Here is an 18171-nt window from a genome sequence, read left to right as displayed (position 1 = left end):
GGGGTCAGAAATGGCTGGCCCTTTTCTGCCTGAACATAGGTGCTAAGTGTGCAGCTGTGGCTGTCAGCTCACAAACTGGGGCCAACAGGTCTGAGGACAGAAGCCAACTTGCCATGGAGGCAGGGCTGTGCAGATGGCAAAATGCCTGGGTCCCTGATAGCTTTGTTAGACAGCTGAGCCAACGTGATCACCTCCGCCTCCCTATTATTATTATGTGAGAAAAAGGAAACCGTATGTGTTTAAGCTACAATTCCTTGAGCTTTCTGTTCCTTGCAGGCCAGTGTATTACTGATTCGTTGTCCATTGAAAGAGAGCAGGTAGCCCTGTTGGTCTGGAGAGAGTAAGGAACACTCTCTGGCTTCCCGGAAAGCTGCGCCTGTGAGCATGGCTTCCTGGGGACAGAAGATGGAGTTCCATGTCAGTCAGAGTGGACCAGTCCTGACAGCACCACCGTGCTGGGGGAGCGGGTGCCTCTGGTGGAAACTGTGGTGACCTGAGAGTCTGTGCAGGAGGCACCCCCCCGGTTTTGTGTGACATTTTGGGGTTGTCTTCTCTGGAAGTCCACAGCCACTTGAGCACGGCCTAATAGAACTGAGGACTCACCTGGTTGTTGAACCAAGACCTGCAGCCAGCAGCGCCACCATGAGGCAGAGAGAAGCAAAAACTGTGGCTGAGGGCCCTAGACTCTCATCTCTGTGCACAAGACGGACCCTCCCTGAGTTGATGGACTATTCCTGGGGAAGTCTCAGACTTCCTGCTCACCTGACAGGTGTGAGCTTTCCTATTTAGACAGGCTTTCCTATTTAGACAGGAAAATTAAAGATTTGTACCTTGAATTTTGTGAATAGTTCATGCTGGAAGGCAGAAGTTTTGGTTTTAAATGGTTTTTCTTTTTCCTTGGTTACATCTAAACACTAAAAATCTCACCTTCTGTATATCTGAGTTAATGAGGTCACCAATTCTCCCTTGAGGAAAATGGGTTAAATCACCACCCATTAAATGTGCAGGTCACATGAAAATGCTCCTACTAGAAATTCAATTTTCACAACACCCCATGACTAGGACTTACTAGACACACATTTTGCAGATTAGAAAATGGAAGGTAAGAGATGAGGAGCGGCTTACTCAAGGTCACATTGCTGGTTTAACAAAAGACACCAAAACTTTGTCACTTAAAACAACACACATTTATTATCTCAACACAGTTTCTGGGGGTCAGGAATCCAGGAGCCACTTAGCTGGTGGTTCTGGCTTAGGGACTTTCAGGGGGCTGCACATAAGATGTCTACTGGGCTGTGATCTCATCCGAAGGCCCTACTGGGGCAGAGGATCCATTTCCACATTCACTCACGTGGCTGTTGGCAGGAGGCCTTAGTTCCTTGCCATGTGGGCCTCTCCATAGGGCTCCTCAACATGCCGGCTGGCTTCCCCAAAGTGAGAGATCCAACTGATGTGAGAATGAGGGCTAATGAGCAAGAAAGAGGCCATAGTCTTTCCTAACTGAATCTGGGAAGTGAGGTACCATCACTTCTGCCTCATTCTATTGGTTGCCCAGACCCACCCTGGTGCAGAGTGAGGGGACTGCACAAGGGTGTGAATACTGGGCATCACTGGGGCCATCTTGGAGGTGGGCCGCCATACAAACAGACCCTTGTCTCTCAATTCCTGCAGCCTTGGCCTTTGGCCCTCAGGATAGGATTGAGTGGAGGCTGCCTTTGGGATAGGGTTGCTAGATTTAGCAAATAAAAATACGAGACAAATTTCAGAGAAACAATGAATGATTTTTTGGAATATGTATGCCCCAAATAATGCATGGCAACCCTACTTAGGAGAGAAGTAGGTGCTGGAGGGCAGGGGCCTTTTGGGTAGAGGTGCTGCGTTCTGGTCCTCTAGGATTTTGTGTGCAACCTCAGGCTGACCCCAAGTCTTTGTGGATGTCAATCCTGACCTTTCCACTCTAGTCCTCAACTTCCCAAAGGGTCCTAGGCAGAGTGGTCAACGCAGAAAGAGCTAGGAAAGGATACTCTGGGGTCTGGAGGGAGGGAGGTGTCCTCAGCCTCACTCCCAGTTGAGGCCTCAGAAGCCTGAGGTTGAAGGGTAGGTGGAAAGAGGGAGGCTGGAGGGGCCAGAGAGTGAAGGCGCAGATTCCTGCCTGCTCTACCCCACACCTTGGGGGAGGAGGAGCAGAGAAGGGGCCCTATCTGTCTCACCCCTATCAGAGCTCTCCCCCTGAGGCCACCCTGAGTGGCCTCCTCCCTGGCCCCTGAACCAGCCTTAGGCCTCCCCCAAAATTGTCCTGCCCACCCGCTGTAGCCGATGTCCACCCTCAGACTGTCTCAGGTGGCCCCTGTCTTGATTTCAGGGGAGCCATTGAGCATTGAGGAGTGGCTGCTCCCTCCCTTCCTTGGACTCTTCCCCAGTCTGAGGGGTGTGAGCCTCAGGGCTAGGAGTGGGTGTCATTAGGGACCGTGGCTCCTCTCTCAGACCCTGCTGTCTCCTGGCTCCCCCACAGGCCCGCCCTAGATGAAGCGCTTGTCCTGCACGTTGTAGGAGTAGGGGTCCCCGGGAAAAGGCTGGGGTGGTGGCTGGTTGTAAACGCCCTGCAGGAAGATACAGGCTGTGCCCACCACCATGACAGGCGTCACCACAAACAGGCAGAGGCGGTCCACTGTGCGGGCCACTCGGTTCCAGCTGTCTTTCTCCTGTGGGTAGGGGCAGAGAGAGTGGGGTGAAGAGGGCCTCAGGCCACAAAGTCCCACCCCCAAGCTGGGACCCAGCCATGGAGGCAGAGGGCGGCTCAGTGTGCCTGCAGAGGCTGCCTCGGGCTTGCAGGATAATGCCGGCTTGTCCCCAGCAAGGTCCCAGGCCCCTCTGGCCACAGGCAGGGCTGATCACTCTGTTGAGGAGGCAGAGAACAGACCATAGCCTCCCTCTCTGCTGTAGCACAGGGCTCTGGGGCTAGAGAGAAACTGAGGCCCAGGGGTCTCTCCTAGGGGCTTAGGAAGGTGGATAGACCCCTCTCTTCTTCTCCCCCATCCCAGCAAGTCAGGGCTGCTGCCAGCCCATATGTGAACTGGGAAAAGGTGCCCTTTCTCAAGAGAGAATTTTTAGAAGTTGTATAATGTTGAATAACCATATATGGCTACCTTTAAAATGTCTGGTTCTGTCTGGAGTATCAGGCTTGGAACTGAGTAGGGATAGAAGATGATTGGCAGCTGGGAGAAAGAAGGGACCCTAAGGGATGCTCAGAGTGTGGCCTGGACAGGGTGGAGCTGTGTGCCTATGTGTGTGTGCCTGGCCCCAGTGCTGCTATAGGGTGCCAGGCAGGAGTTCTCTCTCCCTGGGGGGGCCTGGAATCTGTATCACATTAACTCCCTCATCTAAGTTGGTATGTGTCTCTAAGGGGAACCCTGCCCTCTTAAGATAGAATACACTTAATCAGTGCCCTACTTGAACACCTGTACATGGCAATCCTGTGGTCCCTTACCTCATTGTAATTGTTCTGGTCCCTCATGTGGTTAACAATGAAGTTTGCCCCATCCACAGCTGGCTTCAGCTCATTGAAGAGTTCCTGCTGGGCCTGCTCAGAGCTTGCTGGGGGCCGGCCTACGGACAAGGGGCCAGAGAGGGTATGAGGCCTGCCTCCACCCACCTCCCACAGATGGGCTGAAAACCAAGACTAGGGGGGACCCACGTGCAGTGGTGAGGCGCCTGGCCAGCCCGTGCCGCTCTGACTGCTTTTCGAACATGAGGTCACTGCGGGACTTGAGCAAGAAGTACTCCTCGGCCTTGGAGATGTATCCCAGGGAGCTGCTCCTCCGCACCAGGGCCCCAGGGCTGGGTCCATCCTCTGCTGGGCGGGACATGTGCAGGAGCTCCGGCAGGGTCTCCAGGAAGAGCTGGGGCCATGTCAAGGGGCCACAAGAAAGGCGTTGTTTTTCGTTTTTTGTTTTTTGTTTTTGAGACGGAGTCTCATTCTGTCACCAGGCTGGAGTGCAGTGGCGCGATCTCGGCTCACTGCAACCTCCACCTCCCAGGTTCAAGTGATTCTTCTGCCTCAGCCTCCCAAGTAGTTGGGACTACAGGCACGTGCCACCATGCCCAGCTAATTTTTGTATTTTTAGTAGAGATGGGGTTTCACCATGTTGGCCAGGATGGTCTTGCTCTCCTGACCTCGTGATCCGCCTGACTTGGCCTCCCAAAGTGCTGGGATTACAGGTGTGAGGCACTGTGCCTGGCCAAGAAAGGCCATTTTACAAGCATGGGGTGACCTTTACACATCCTAACATCTGTGACTTCATTCCTGGCTGCCACAAAGTGCTCCCCCGTCTGACTCTGTCATTGATTCCCCGATCTCCTACTGATGCACGTGCAGGTTGCTTCCAGCTCTCCCACATCACCCATGGTGTGGAGCAGAACCCATTCGCTAAAAATGATTAAAGACCAAAAACTAAGGTAAATGCTCCAAATGCTAGAGTCTCCCCCATCAAATGCTGAAAGACAAAAAGAGTTGCTAAGGCCGGGCACAGTGGCTCACGCCTATAGTCCCAGCTCTTTGGGAAGCCGAGGCGGGTGGATCACTTGAGGTCAGGAGTTCGAGACCAGCATGGCCAACGTGATGAAACACATCTCTACTAAAAATACAAAAATTAGCCGGGCATGGTGGCGGGCGCCTGTAATCCCAGCTACTTAGGAGGCTGAGGCATGAAAATCACTTGAACCTGGGAGACAGAGGTTGCAGTGAGCTGAGATCGAACCACTGCACTCCAGCCTGGGCAACAGAGGGAGACTCCATCTCAAAAAAAAAAAAAAAAGAGAGTTGCTAAACTGCCTTCAGCTGTCCCAGAACAGCCAGCCGGCTCTGCAGTAGCCGAGAGGCAAGGGCAGCCCCCTCCTGAGCACCCTGCACTCAGTCCTCCCCTTCTTCCTTCTGAGTTGCAGCATACAGTGGAATGAGCACATCTTAAGTATATAGCTAGATGAATTTTTTTTTTTTTTTTTTTGAGACAGAGTCTCGCTCTGTCACCCAGGCTGGACTGCGGTGGCGCGATCTCCGCTTACTGCAAGCTCCGCCTCCTGGGTTCATGCTATTCTCCTGCCTCAGCCTCTCGAGTAGCTGGGACTACAGGCGCCTGCAACCACGCCCGGCTAATTTTTTGTATTTTTAGTAGAGATGGGGTTTCACCGTGTTAGTAAGGATGGTCTCGATTTCCTGACCTCGTGATCCGCCCATCTCAGCCTCCCGAAGTGCTGGGATTACAGGCGTGAGCCACCACGCCTGGCCGCTAGATGAATTTTTACAGATGCTTTCCACTGGGTAAATCACCAGTGATGAGATAGTGAACACCATCCCCAAAAGTCTCCCTCACACCTGCCCCCACTCAGTTCCCTCCCAGCCCCAGAGATAGCCACCATTCTGACTTCCATCACCAAACATTGATTTGGCCTGTTCTTGAACTTCTTACAAAGTGAGGCCTGCAGCAGGTGCTGCTGCATCTGGTTTCTTTCACAGAACACTGTGCCAGTGTAGGTTCACCCCTACACTACACGTGCAGGGGTGCAGCAGCCACGGGTGCTTCTGCACTGCTGAGCAGCACTCCCGTGGGAGTATACGTCCAGTGTCTTTACCCGTTCTACAGATGGCCTTTGGACAACTTCCAGATTTTTTTTTTTTGGAGACAGAGTTTCGCTCTTGTCTCTTGTCGCCCAGGCTGGAGTGCAGTGGTGGGATCTCAGCTCACTGCAACCTCCACCTCCCAGGTTCAAGTGATTCTTGTACCTCAGCCCCCCGAGTAGCTGGGATTACAAGTGCACGCTATCACGCCCGGCTAATTTTTGTATTTTTAGTAGAGACGGGGTTTCACTATGTTGGCTAGGGTGGTCTCGAACTCCTGACCTCAGGTAATCCACCCACCTCAGCCTCCCAAAGTGCTGGGATTACAGGTGTGAGCTACCATGCCCAGCCCCTGCTTTGTTTTTGTTTTTGTTTTTTTTTAGAGATGGGGTCTCGATCTGTTGCCCAGACTGGGGTGCAATGATGTGATCATAGCACATTGCAACCTCCAACTCCTGGGTTCCCGGGATCCTCCCACCTCAGCCTCCCGAGTAGCTGAGACTCCAGGTGTGAGCCACTGTACCTGGCTCAATCTCCAGCTTTTGGCTATTGAGAGTGCTCATTTCCTTTTTTTTTTTTGAGACACGATTTCACTCTGTTGCCCAGGCTGGAGTGCCCTGGCACGATCACAGCTCACGGCAGCTTTGACCTCCCAGGCTCAAGTGATCCACCTCAGCCTCTTGAGTAGCTGGGACTACAAGCATGCACCATCATACCTGGCTAATTTTTTTGATTGTTTGTAGAGACAGGGGTGTCTCTATGTTGCCCAGGCTGGTCTCCAACTCCTGGGCTCAAGAGATTCTCCCGCCTCAGCCTCCTGAAGTGCCCGGATTATAGTGGTGAGCCTTTGCACCAGGCCAAGTACTCACCTTCTTGACCCCCTCAGACAGCACATGGGTGCTGGGTGTTCGGAAGTGGATATTTAGCACGATGACACAGATCACCACAACCATGGTGACCAGCACCATGCCGAAGAGCAGGAACCTGTGGGCAAACACTTAGCTTGGAGCCCCCAGGGCTGGGCTGGGCAAGCAGGGTGGGGCTGGGCTTGGGCGTCACTCACTTGCCGATAAGGGGGATGGCCATGGATGTGGCGGGCAGACGCTTGGAGATGAGCAGCAGGAAGACAGACTGAGCCAGGAGCACCGAGATGGCCACTGATGTCTTCTCGCCACCTGGGGAAGCCAGACTTAGCTGTGACCTTGGGGCACCAGTCCTAGAGGGTCCCACTGTGGCCCCTGGCACCTCTGTAGTACCATCGTACCCTGATGAAAATTACGGGTTATGGAGCTCGAGTGCCTGGGTGCAAATCTCAGCTCTGCCACTTACTAGCTGGGTGACCTTGGGCAAGTAGCCCAACCTCTCTGTGCATCAGTTTTCTCAACTGTTAAATGTGGTGAGAGAGTGTGTTTAACACACATGACTCTGCCTGGCACTGGGTAAGTGCTCATGAAAATCAGCTGTCACAACCCACCCACGCCACTGAACCTTCCTGGAGCACAGACCTGCGTGCTTACTCCCTGCTTAGAAAGCACCAGGTTGTCCTTGTAGAACCAGGATAACACCCCAACTGTCAGCCCCTCACTCAGAGACCCCAGGCCAGTGCTGTCTTGCTCTTCCCACCTGAGCTCCTGCACGTGATGGCAAGGGCGGGAAGGGGGGCTCCCCTGCTGAGGTCCCCTCAGCCCCTGCCTGGCCCCCTCCTTATTGGCATTGCTCCTCCTGCCTGTGGTAGCCCCACCCAATGCTGCTCAAGTCCATTCAAACTCCACCTCCTCTAGGAGCCCTCCCAACCCCACTGCAGATGGAAGGTGCCCCCTTTCTCCCTCCTCAAGTCCTGCCAGGGGCAGGGGCTGGGTGGCCTTTGACCCTGGGACTCACTATGCCCTGCTCATAGTAAATATTCTGAACTTGTAAACCACTGCCTCATAGAGTCAGGTGAGCATAGATGGGTTTTCTGCCTCACACCCTACTGTCCTAGAGACCCTGTTATTCACCCACTGGTTCAACATTTGAGGACCTCCTGTGTGCCAGGCCCACGGTCACATACTGGTGACCATAAGGGACTTGGTCTCTGCCCTGACAGAGGGACAGTTTAGCAGTTCTTCTGAGAGTCCATGGGAAGTAGCATCTTGGAGATGCCCTGCCCTGTCCATTTGGGGATGTTGCCCAGAATCATACAGCCCTCCCTCTGGGTGGCCACCTGGCCGTCACACCTGGACCCAGGCAGGGAGCTCCAGGAATGGAGACCCCAGGTGGCTCCCAGGAGGAAGTGAGGGGGCAGGACTGGGGCTGGCTATGCTCAGGTGGGCTTGGGGAGGGGGAGCAGGGGATGGGGCCTGGAGGCTCACTGTCGGCTGGTAGGTAGAAGACCAGGTTGACCATGAAGGAGATGAGCACGCAGGGCACCAGGATGTTGATGATGTAGAAGAGGGGCTTGCGGCGGATGATGAGGTAGAAGGTGACGTCCTGGCGGCTGGGGCTGTCCAGAGGGGCTCTGGGGTCCACGTTGACCTTGGCCGGTCGGTGGACTATCTCCCACTCCCCGTTCTCTGAGGGCGGCACATGGACATCTTAGGGTCAGGCCAGGCCAAGGGAGCTGGGCAGGGCCTGGGGACAGAATGAGGGGCTGGGCAGGGCAAGCCAGTCCAGAGACGCGGATGGGCTGTCTACGGGGTCCCGCTGGTGGGTGTCATTCCCTGGGGGGTCGGGATGGAAGTTTCCATCTGTGAGGGGAAATCTTCCTCTGTGACTGATTTCTTTTTTATCTTTTCAGAAAAAATAGAAGCTGAGGCCATACAGGACTCAAATAAGGAGTATCTTTTGGCTCAAAAGATACACGAGCCAAAAATAGGTATTGCAGATTAAGACACCAAGTCAAACAAATGCTTTCAGACATTGAGCCTGTCTTTCTAAGTAACAAAGAAAACCCTCCTGGACATTAATTGAGCCACTCCTTCTCGGCCTGGGCCTTGGGGATGATGAGACAGTGACAGTAAAACTATCCCTGCCATGATGTGCCAGCCTGAGACAGTGAGACAGGGTCCCTTCTGATGGACGGGGCGAGTGGTAGGCCCCATGGAGGATCCGAGCCTGGGTACAGATCAGGGATGAGGATGTCAGGAGGGGTGGCAGACACCCCCATCAGGATGACACAGCCCTCATGCCAACCACACCCCTGGGCTCACCAGGCACAGGAAAGACTAAACCCCTGTCAGCCACAGGCATCTCATGTGGGAGAAGCATGACTTCCCGGCCTGGGCAGGGGCGTGGGGAGGGCCCTGGCACCTTCTCTCTCTGCCTTTGGGATAGCTTTGCATTCAGGAAGTGTGAGTGTCTGTGTGCTCCTCTGTGGGTGGGCATGTGTCTGCCCTTCTGTGTCTAGCTGCGTGTGTGAGTAGCTGTGTATCGGTATCCTAAGTGCGTGTGTGTGTGCACGTTTGTATCTCTGGGGTGGGCAGTGCCAGTGTGTCTGTGTGTGTGTGTGTCTGAGGGACCTGCCCACCCACTGGTGTCTGCTTCCAGCACCTGTGAAGCCTTCAGGGTCAATGATGATCCACTCCACGGGGTAGGTGCGGTTCTTTTCGGCATCCTGTTTCAGGCTCAGGGTGATCTCTTTGGCTGTGTACCTGAGGGAACTGGGGAGGGCAATGGGCAGAGAGTGACACTCGGCCAGTGACTGGGGCCACAGAGTGGGGAAGGGCTGGTAAGAGAGGACCATTGTGGGGAGCGCAGCACTAATCCAGACAGGGCAGGGGCCTCTGTCTGAGGGTGCTTCAGTCACCTTCTTTGGCCTCTGGCAGGGTGCTTTGGGGTGATGGGTGGCTGGAGAAATGGGCACACCTGAACTTGAGGGAGCAGTTCTGCCAGTCAAAGGGGAAATAGGTGACAGAGATGGGGCAGGAGGAGCGGAAGATGGCAGGTGGCAGCCAGTACACGAAGCCATAGTTGTAGACAAGCACGTTGCAGGAGTAGGAGATCTGGAAGGAGCCGTCATTGCTGGGGGACAGGGATAAGAACCATAGTGAGCTCTGGCCACTCAGGACTGGCAGAGTTGAGGGAGGCAGAGGAGGCTTAAGGAAAGGAGGCAGGGTGACAGAGGGGAGGTCAGGGAGGGCTTGGCTCAACTTGTTCTCCAGCACAATCTCTGGGAGCCACACCATGTCCGGGGGGAGGCGCAGGACACTGATGTTTCCAAATTCTTCAGCATTCCACTTCAGCCGGTTGTCTGTCCAGCCCTGGAATCCCAAAGGCATGTCACCAGTGCACTCTGCAGCCATCCAGGCTCCTGGCTCCCCCCACTTCCCTGAGAGAAGACTGAACAGGGTCTGAGAGCTGTGACAAAAGAGGTTTGGGGAAGGCAGGTACAGAGTGTGGATTCAGGTCTGTCATGGACAGCTGTGCAGGATGCTCACTGCACAATAAGGGAGCATTATTTCTACTGTGAGCATAGAAGATTTGTGTCCGTATTGTGAACTTTTGACAGGCAGGAGGAGAATGTTTTCTAATAAACATCAAGATAAAGTGGCAATTTTCCAACACGTGAATCCTAATCCACTTGAAGGTGACATCAGGGCTGGTGAGGGCACTAGGTGGGGGAAGGACGGTTGGGCCTGGGGCTTCCCTGTAGGGAGGCACCAACCCCTCCTGGAGAACAGTGTCCAAGGCAGATGGGATCTCCAAGCGGAAGCAACCTGGTGCCCTGCATTCCCTCCCCCACTCCACCGGCTCTCGGAGGGGCATTCTCTTTTTTTTTTTTTTTTTTTTTTTTTTTTTTTTTTGAGACGGAGTCTTGTTCTGTCACCCAGGCTGGAGTGCAGTGGCGCAATCTCAGCTCGCTGCAAGCTCCGCCTCCTGGGTTCACACCATTCTCCTGCCTCAGCTTCCTGAGTAGCTGGGACTACAGGTACCCACCACCACACCTGGCTAATTTTTTGTGTTTTTAGTAGAGACGGGGTTTCACCGTGTTAGCCAAGATGGTCTCAATCTCCTGACCTCGTGATCCACCCCCCTCGGCCTCCCAAAGTGCTGGGATTACAGGCGTGAGCCACCGTGCCCGGCTGGGAGGGGCATTCTTACGTGCTCTATCCACACGTTGGTAGTGAGGGTCTCCTCAACTTCTTTCTGTAATTAGACGGTAGGGCCATCGTTCAGGGCCATATCATTCTTTTATCCGCACACATTCACCCACTCTCTCTCTCTCTCTTTTTTTTTTTCCGGAGTCTTGCTCAATTGCCCAGGATGGAGTGCAGTGGCACGATCTCGGCTCACTGCAACCTGCAACCTCTGCCTCCTGGGTTCGAGCGATTCTCCTGCCTCAGCCTTCCTAGTAGCTGGGATTACAGGCGCACACCATCACACCCGGCTAATTTTTGTATTTTTAGTAGAGATCAGGTTTTACTATGTTGGCCAGGCTGGTCTCGAACTCCTGACCTCAGGTGATCCGCCCACCTCGGCCTCCCAAAGTGCTGGGATTACAGGCATGAGTCACTGCACCCGGCCTACATTCACCCACCCTCAACTGGCAACCAGGGAAACCATGGCATCTGGGCCCTGATCACTCACAGTCAGGAGTGGGTGGGCAGCCAGGGAAACCATGGCATCTGGGCCCTGATCACTCACAGTCAGGAGTGGGTGGGCAGCCAGGGAGCAGAGAGGACCGGTTGCCTCTGAAGTGTGTCACAGATGGGGCATGCTATGGGTGTGAATGGGGGACACCCCAGAGCTGACACTGGAGGGGCAGGACAGCAGCCTCTCAGGGCACAGAGCAGCCGCAGCAAGGGAGCGGCCATAGGCCAGGTGGGGGCTTCTAGCTTCGTCCATGGCTATCCTGGTCCTGGAAAGCCGTCCCCGCCCTCCCTCCCGACCCACGGAGGGCCTCTCACCAGGGAGATGAGGTTGGAGAGTGTGAGGGCCAGGGCAACGTCCACGCTCTCCTCTTTGTGTGCCACGGGCCGGAGCTCCTTGTTGTAGCCCTTCTCTTGAAACAGGTGCCGGATCAGCCGCTCCTCCTCGTTCAGCCCCCAGCTGCCTGGGGAGGGTCAGGGACAAGGACTGAATGGGGCACTGGGCAGGGGACTCAGGAAGGAAGCTGCCCTGAGGTCCTGCTGGACCATGAGGTTGGGATGAGCACTGGGGAATCCAACCACTCCCTGGGAGTGGGGACCCCAGAAGGCGGCCCCGCACAGGGAGAGATGGCAGAGTGGGAGTGCAGTGAGTGAGAGGAGCCATGCGGTGTGGGGCCTGGGTGGGCATCACGGGGGACCCCAGGGTGGGGAGGATGTCTTCCCTTACCACACACCGCCAGGGCAGCCAGCAGCCCCAGTGACAGCACTGGCCCTTCCATCCCATCCCTCTGACTGGGACGTGCATCTGCCCCTCCCGTCTACAGGGCTGTGGAATGAGGGTGGGCGGGAGAGGGGACAGGTGTTGGGGGAGGAGGGGGTCAACGGGAAGAGGCAGCCGGAAACGCAATCTGACACCTCATGGCGGTGGGGGACGGGCCAGCCAGGGCAGGAGCCCAAGGACATGGGGCAAAGATCCCAGGCTGGGACTCCCCGCATCTCAGAGGTGGGGGGTGGGGAGGGAGGGCCGGGAGGCGCTGGGCGGAGACACAGGGCACTGGGGCCAGTGCTGGGCAGCCATGCACGGGGGCGGGGCAACAGGCAGGCCAGCTGCTGCTGCTTCTCAGGAGGCAGGAGATAGGCTCAGATGGGGGCCTCACAGCCCCTTTCCAGCCTCTGTTACCCTTGCCAACTGCTTCCAGAGGCAGCCCTGCCTGGGCCCCACCCCTGAGACTGAATGTCCACCCACCAGGTCCCACCCCAAGAAAGCTCCAGAGTTGTTTCCGTGTATTATAAATAACATTTATTAAAGCAGCTGTGATTCTCTGATTGTAAACCTGGGAAGACACGGGGGGCCCAGGACCCCCACCCCATCCCACCCACACACACCCAGCCACTGTGGCAGCGACAGTTTGTCATTATGCTCCTGAACCCCTCTCAGCCCCTGGGAGCAGTAGGTCCTCCCCAGGGGCTGGGGGCCCAGACATGGCTCAGGGTTGCCTGGCGGGGGGTACCTGAGGGTTGAGTGGGTGGTGCCCCTTCCTCTCCAGCCTAGGCCCCTGCCCTACATCCATCCAGGGTCCCTCGGGCTCCCCTTCTGCCAGGGCAGCCACGCGGAAGGCCTGCAGGGCCTGCACCAGCAGCCGGGGGAGGCTGCGAGCCAGTGTGGCCGGCTCCAGGCCCACCAGGCCGCTGAAGGCCACATGCCGACCCCCCAAGCCTGCCCGCACCCAGGCTCTGAAGAGCCCGGTCAGTGTCTTGGAGCCCAGATCTGCCAGGACCTACAGAGGGAGGAGTGGGGATCAGGGGCCCAGAAACTCACTCCTGAGTTGAAACCCCAGAGGTCACCCCCTCTCCCCCTGGGCCCCAGAAACTCTCACCTAGACCCGTGCTCCTCCCTTTCTCCCGGAAACCCTGCTCATTTCCCGCTCACGTGGACACTCCCACCCACCCCTCTACTCACTCTCCCCACCACCACCCCCAGTGGCCTGGCTCACACTCCGCAGGCCCCACTCCCTTCCCTCGGACCCTCTACCTCCCCCCAGAGCTGGGGCAGAGGCGACCCCAGGCTGCTGGGAGGGTATCGGGGCTGAGCCCTCTGCATCTTCCCTGGGCTGGGTCTCAGCCTTCCCAGGCCACCGTGAAGGAGTCTGGAAGCCTGGGAACCTACCTCATGAAAGTTCATGGCCAGGTGCTCCGAGGGGACCTGTAGGATCCAGGCATGGGCCCCCTGCAGGGCAGCCAACTTCTGTCGCAGGGGCTCCAGCCCAGGGCAGCCTGGAGGAAGAGGAGAGGCCCCGGGAATAATGAACCGTTGCGGTATGGAACCGGGGGTGGCGCTCCCACCAGCACCTCAGGATGGCCTCCCAGGGGACACACTTATCCGCTTATGCTATAGATGGGGAAACTGAGGCTCTGAGAAGTTAAGCAGTAACACCAGGCAAAGCATCTCTGTTTGACACTGATGAGAGCTAAAACCACAAGTACTCCAAAAGAGTCATATGCTCTATGGCGGGGAGGGGAGAGCGAGTCCACCCTGTTGCCCCACGGGGTAAGCGCTTCCCGGAGCTGCAGTAGAAGCGCTTCCAACCTGGTCCAGGCCCTCAGCCTATCCCCTCCGGAAGGTCGGCAGGGGGCGTCATTACCGTTGGCTTCTCCGCGCGGCTCCGGCCTCCGCTTCGGGAACCGAGTGCCTGCAGCCCGCGATCCTGGGGAGGCACAGGGTTAGGGGACCGCCTCGGCGGAGAAAGTGGCTCTGCCGCGCGGGTGGGGCCGGGCCAGGGCTGGGCTGGGCTGGAGGGCGCGGGATACCTGAGTGCAGCCGCAGCTCGCGGGCGGGTTGCAGGGGAGACTCCCTGAGCGCTGGAGCGGGGCGAGCCAGGGCAGGGGCCAGGCGCCGCAGCCCCGGACGCGGGCCGAGCAGCTCTTGGGCGTTCCGTAGCAGGCCCAGCAGCGTGTGCGCCAGCGAGCGCAGCTCTGCAGACCGGACAGGAGTCGGAGCAGCGGTCAGAGGCTGGCCAGGCCCCCTTCTCTCCGCCCCCCGTCCGGGTCCTGGTGAACAGAACTGACCGCATCGCCGCCGGCGCTGCAGGCACTGCTGGTGCGCCAGGCGCGCACAGGCGCCCTGGGACCCCGGGCACAGGCGGGCATAGAAGGCGCAGAGCCGGGCGGCGTCTGCCTGCAGCTCCTGGGGGGGGTCCCAGGCCAGAAGCTCCCTGCAGCTGGGCTCGCGGCTGGAGGAGGCTGCTGCGGGCGGGACAGGGGTCAGCTCACCCTCTGTTTGGGGCCCCTAGCCCCCGCACTCCTTCCCCGGAAGGAGACAGGCTTTCCCGAGGCAGAAGGGAGCTGGGAATGGGCATGGGCCGGGTGGAAACGGGCTTGTCCCACGGTTGTCCGTTGGGACACTGGGAACGGGGCATTGGAAAAGAGGGCGCTCACCGCTCATCTGCTCCTGGAGCCAGTCCTTGAACACCGCCACGCGGGTGTAGACCCCGGGCTTCCCTGGCTCCCCGCAGCCGTCCCCCCAGGAGGTGACTCCGAACAGGACCTCTCTAGGGCGGGGGCCAGGCTCAGAACAGGTCAGGGGGCCTCCCGAGTCACCCTGCGGGGCCAAGAGAGAGGACGCTGCATTCACCTGCCCCCTATGACGCCTGCCTGGCAGGTGCGAGCTTGCCGCTTGTGTCCATTTTAGGGATGAGGACAGAGAGGCTCAGAGAAGTCGAGTGACAGACAGACGTGGAAGGAAGAGGCCGTAGTGGCCCTGGGGAGGCTCAGCCGGCCTTTTCTTATCAGACTGGGTTCGTACCTGGCACGAGTCAATGCCACCCGCCAGGTACCCGGCGCAGAGCATCGTGCTGGGGCGCAGCCCGGGCCCTAGGGCCCTTCGGCAGGTGTCGGTGCTGAGCAGGGGAACACGGGCCTCTCTCACTGCTTCAGCCTCAGGCCCGTCTGCAGGGAAGTGGTGGAAGGCTCAGGTTTGGAGGGCAAGAGCCCCGCCTGGAGGGTCCCCTTCCCACCCCCCTCCTTGATTCCTCCCCCTTTGAAAGAGCAGGCAGCATTTTTCCAAGGCAACCCGGCCTCCCCACACTCTATTACCTCGGACCCCCAATTCTTCCCACCACGCGCCGGCTCACCCACGCCCAGTACCTTCGAAGAGGGCCCCCCAGCCCGCGATGGCGCAGGCGGTTCCGGCAGGGGGCTCCTGGGGCTCCTGGGGCAGGCACACGGGGCGCGCCGGTCCCCCCGGGCTCACCGGCGTCCACAGCTGCACCAGGGCCAGGTCGTTGTGGAAGGTCCGCGGGTCAAACTGAGGAGGGGGAGGCGGCGCAGGGTCAAGGAGGCACGGGTGGGGGTGCGGTGCCCAGCCTTGGGGGCCTGGGGACTGCCTTCTCACCTTGGGGTGAGGCAGGATGCGGTTCACTGGCACCTCCTCCGCTTGCTCCCCCCGGGACCCCTCGGCTAGCGTCACAGTCCACAGAAGCTCATTCGGGGCGCTGCGGGTCGGGCGGCAGCTGAGACGCAGGAAGGACAGGGGCACACGCCGCAGGCCCCTCGGAGACCCTGCCCCTCCGCTCGCATGCCGGGCTTTCTCCACCTGGGGGCAGGGAGGGCGGGCCGGGGAGGGGTCCCGCCCCAGAGGGGGCGAACTCGCCCAGCGATGCCACCCCCTCCGGGCTGGCATCCTGGCGGGGCGGGCGCGGCGCCTTGAGAAGGGAAGCCCGGGGCCGGCGGCCGCCAGGGGGCAGCAGAGACCACCTTTCCCGCACGTCGCCCGCCGGAAAACGCGGCAGGTGCGGGGCCCAGCGCCGGGGACCCCAGCTGGGCAGGGCCTGGGGGTCCTACTTACCCTACAAAGCAGTGCGCTGCCGTGAGCACCCAGGACGCAGCTACCAGGACGCCGCCGCACAGAGGCTGCCCGCCGAGCTGCAGCCTCACCAGCCAAGGCCAGGCCCCGGGCGGCGCCGCGCTGCCCCCCACGATGCGGCCGTGGGCCCGCGTCACGTTGGCAGTGCTCGGGCGCCTCTCGCCGCACGGCCCTAGAAAGGGGCAAGGAGTGTCACGAGGGACATGTTCTGGCCATCCTCGCCTTCGAGGCCCACTCGGCTCTCAGGCCTGCCCCCTCGAGCCTTTTCAGCCTCACCTGGCTCAGGTGGGTCCTGGAGGGGAGCTTGAGGCCTCGGGCGCCCAGATCCTGCGGAGAAACACCTTTGAGTCTCACTGCTGCCCTCTCGCCTGTCCTCACCCCAGGCTGGGCCAAGCCTCTCTCTCCCCATCTCTCCTTTTGCGCTCAGCCCTCCAGCCCACACAGGTTCTATTTCAGCAACCATGAACTTCTCCTGGTCACCACAGGAGCCCAGAGTGTTTCCGCCTCCCTGCCTTTGCACAGGCCATGCCCCAAGCCTAGCGTGTCCTTTCCACTCGGAGAGACAGACCTTCACAAACGTAGTCTGGGTTGCGGCCCAACACAGTCTCTGCCCCCAAGAGGGAGTGAAGACTGAAGGAAGGGACAGAGGCAGCAGAATGGGCCCAGGGTAGGCAGCAAGCTCACTGGGGCACGGGGGGCAGGGTGGGCACCTCGGCACTCGTGCGATCTGTGCTGGATCTCCATCGCCACTCGGTTTATTGCCCACTGGGCGCTCCTCTGGGCTGCCTGCAACGCCTGAGTCCCCTGGGCAGACAGAACTGCTGGGACAGGGGGCACACAATCATGCGTGGTTGGGGAAGAGCCTCAGCCTCATCCTCCTGGCCCCAGCCCTGAGCCCTGCCTCGGGAGACCCACGAGCCTGGGACAGAATGAGGAGGCAAGTGAGCCCCGGGGACGCTGGGCCCCAGCACTCAGAGCCTGTGGTCCCAGGTTCTCAGCCCAAGATGTCTCCCTAATTCAACTGAGCTGGACTGGAATCTTTGAAAGGTGCTTTTCCTTAACAATCTTTTTGTAAAGACACCACCCCAAAGATACAGACATCGCAGAACTCAGCTTTATTGACTGAAAGTAGCTGTGTTTGAGTGGCCCACCTTCGGCCGGGACAGCCAAGGGTGTAGTGCTGCCCCGGGCCGTTTCTCTCTGCTTCATGGGGCCTTCTCTCCATTCCTTTCGGCATGCTCAACAGCTCCCCTTCCCTTTCCCGCCACACCCCTCCTCTCCCACCTATATCTCAGTTCTTGGCCCCTTCTCGCAGCAGGGTGGGCAGAAGGGGCCAAAGGTCCTTATGAGTGGGGGTGACAAGCTCTTCTGTTCCCGCCCGCCCAGGGTCCCACTTCCTCTACGTTCCTCCCGACTCCGCGGCTCTCAGGCCAGCCTGGACTTACCTTGCAGGGTGCTGGGGGGCAGGCGCGTGTACAGTGGGTGCCCGTGGGCAAACCATGAGCTTGGGAGGGGTAGCAGCAGCAGCACAGCCAGCAGCATGGTGACCAGGAGCTGGGGTGAGAGACCCCTGTCCTCTCTCCTCCTCGGAGTCCACCTTCCGGGCGCCTATCCTTTGGTGCCCGCCTTCTGCTGCCTTTCGGCCCCCAGGCACTGAATTCTTGTCCCTCAAATCATCTGACCCCGTTCTCTTACATCAAAATTACCCGCCTCCCTGGTCAGCCCTCACCTGGCCCTTAACTCCTAGGAGCCCACAGGGGAATGGGGCTGCGGGGTCTTTATAGAGGACAGCCTGGGGGAGGGGTGCACAGGAAGGTGGCCAAGATTGGGGGAGGAGTGGGGTAGTGGGCTTGACCTTCACCTTTGAAGTCTCATCATCCCAGCTCTGAGCCCCCCTTCTGTCAAAGGAGCCCTTGTTTCTGCGGCTCCATCAAAGGGGCCAAGACAGGGAAGAAGAGCTGACGGTTGGGCTGCAGGCCAGGCAGAGGGGGGCTGCTGGGTGGGGGCGGGCCCTGGCTCCAGGGCTGGGATGGGGGGGGATCCCCATCTGCCTCTACCCCCTGAGGAGCTTACAGCTATGACGGGGCAGACACTCCTGGAGGGAGGAGGGCAGGGGGTGTCTGGGGTTT

The 18171-nt window shown here is 58.6% G+C and overlaps 2 protein-coding genes across 4 annotated transcripts; both read right to left on the bottom strand.

Moving 5' to 3' along the window:
• Window positions 1-1111: 1111 nt before the first annotated feature.
• Window positions 1112-12176, bottom strand: CHRND (cholinergic receptor nicotinic delta subunit). Of its 2 annotated transcripts, XM_024243172.3 has the most exons (12): window positions 11909-12176; window positions 11500-11645; window positions 10694-10738; window positions 9743-9852; window positions 9458-9613; window positions 9143-9252; window positions 7966-8166; window positions 6678-6789; window positions 6484-6598; window positions 3695-3899; window positions 3488-3606; window positions 1121-2702 (listed from the first exon to the last, which is right to left on the bottom strand). In XM_024243172.3, the coding sequence occupies exons 1-12, from the start codon at window positions 11958-11960 to the stop codon at window positions 2520-2522; spliced, it is 1554 nt and encodes a 517-aa protein (XP_024098940.1). In that variant the 5' UTR covers window positions 11961-12176; the 3' UTR covers window positions 1121-2519. The 2 variants fall into 2 exon arrangements, with proteins under 2 accessions (XP_024098942.1, XP_024098940.1); XM_024243174.3 differs by lacking the exons at window positions 7966-8166; window positions 9143-9252; window positions 10694-10738; window positions 11500-11645; window positions 11909-12176 and having other exon boundaries at window positions 1112-2702; window positions 9743-9824.
• Window positions 12177-12209: 33 nt separating this feature from the next.
• PRSS56 (serine protease 56) lies at window positions 12210-17862 on the bottom strand. Of its 2 annotated transcripts, none has more exons than XM_002812991.5 (13): window positions 17488-17862; window positions 16753-16860; window positions 16319-16369; window positions 16025-16214; window positions 15572-15671; window positions 15325-15484; window positions 14984-15126; window positions 14617-14779; window positions 14248-14421; window positions 13990-14154; window positions 13824-13886; window positions 13349-13455; window positions 12210-12959 (listed from the first exon to the last, which is right to left on the bottom strand). In XM_002812991.5, exons 1-13 carry the CDS (start codon window positions 17582-17584, stop codon window positions 12669-12671), a joined length of 1812 nt encoding a protein of 603 aa, XP_002813037.3. In that variant the 5' UTR covers window positions 17585-17862; the 3' UTR covers window positions 12210-12668. The 2 variants fall into 2 exon arrangements, with proteins under 2 accessions (XP_002813037.3, XP_054405968.1); XM_054549993.2 differs by having other exon boundaries at window positions 14248-14424; window positions 17488-17861.
• Between the last annotated feature and the right edge of the window lie 309 nt (window positions 17863-18171).

Source organism: Pongo abelii, chromosome 11 (assembly GCF_028885655.2).
Source record: "Pongo abelii isolate AG06213 chromosome 11, NHGRI_mPonAbe1-v2.0_pri, whole genome shotgun sequence".
NCBI classification, from domain to species: Eukaryota; Metazoa; Chordata; class Mammalia; order Primates; family Hominidae; genus Pongo; species Pongo abelii.
The sequence above is the reverse complement of the archived record's forward strand: the minus strand, read 5'-3'. Positions and strand labels throughout refer to the sequence as shown.

Coding starts and splice junctions, on each gene's coding strand:
- PRSS56 (XM_054549993.2), bottom strand. CDS start 17,584: ATGCTGCTGGCTGTGCTGCTGCTGCTACCCCTCCCAAGCTCATGGTTT. Junction 15,485..15,571: donor GCATCCTGCCTCACCCCAAG/GTGAGAAGGCAG, acceptor CCCCCTCCTCAG/TTTGACCCGCGGACCTTCCA. Junction 14,155..14,247: donor GCAGCGCCGGCGGCGATGCG/GTCAGTTCTGTT, acceptor TCCGGTCTGCAG/AGCTGCGCTCGCTGGCGCAC.
- CHRND (XM_024243172.3), bottom strand. CDS start 11,960: ATGGAAGGGCCAGTGCTGTCACTGGGGCTGCTGGCTGCCCTGGCGGTG. Junction 10,739..11,499: donor TCTCCAACCTCATCTCCCTG/GTGAGAGGCCCT, acceptor GTCTAATTACAG/AAAGAAGTTGAGGAGACCCT. Junction 3,607..3,694: donor CAGGCGCCTCACCACTGCAC/GTGGGTCCCCCC, acceptor CCTTGTCCGTAG/GCCGGCCCCCAGCAAGCTCT.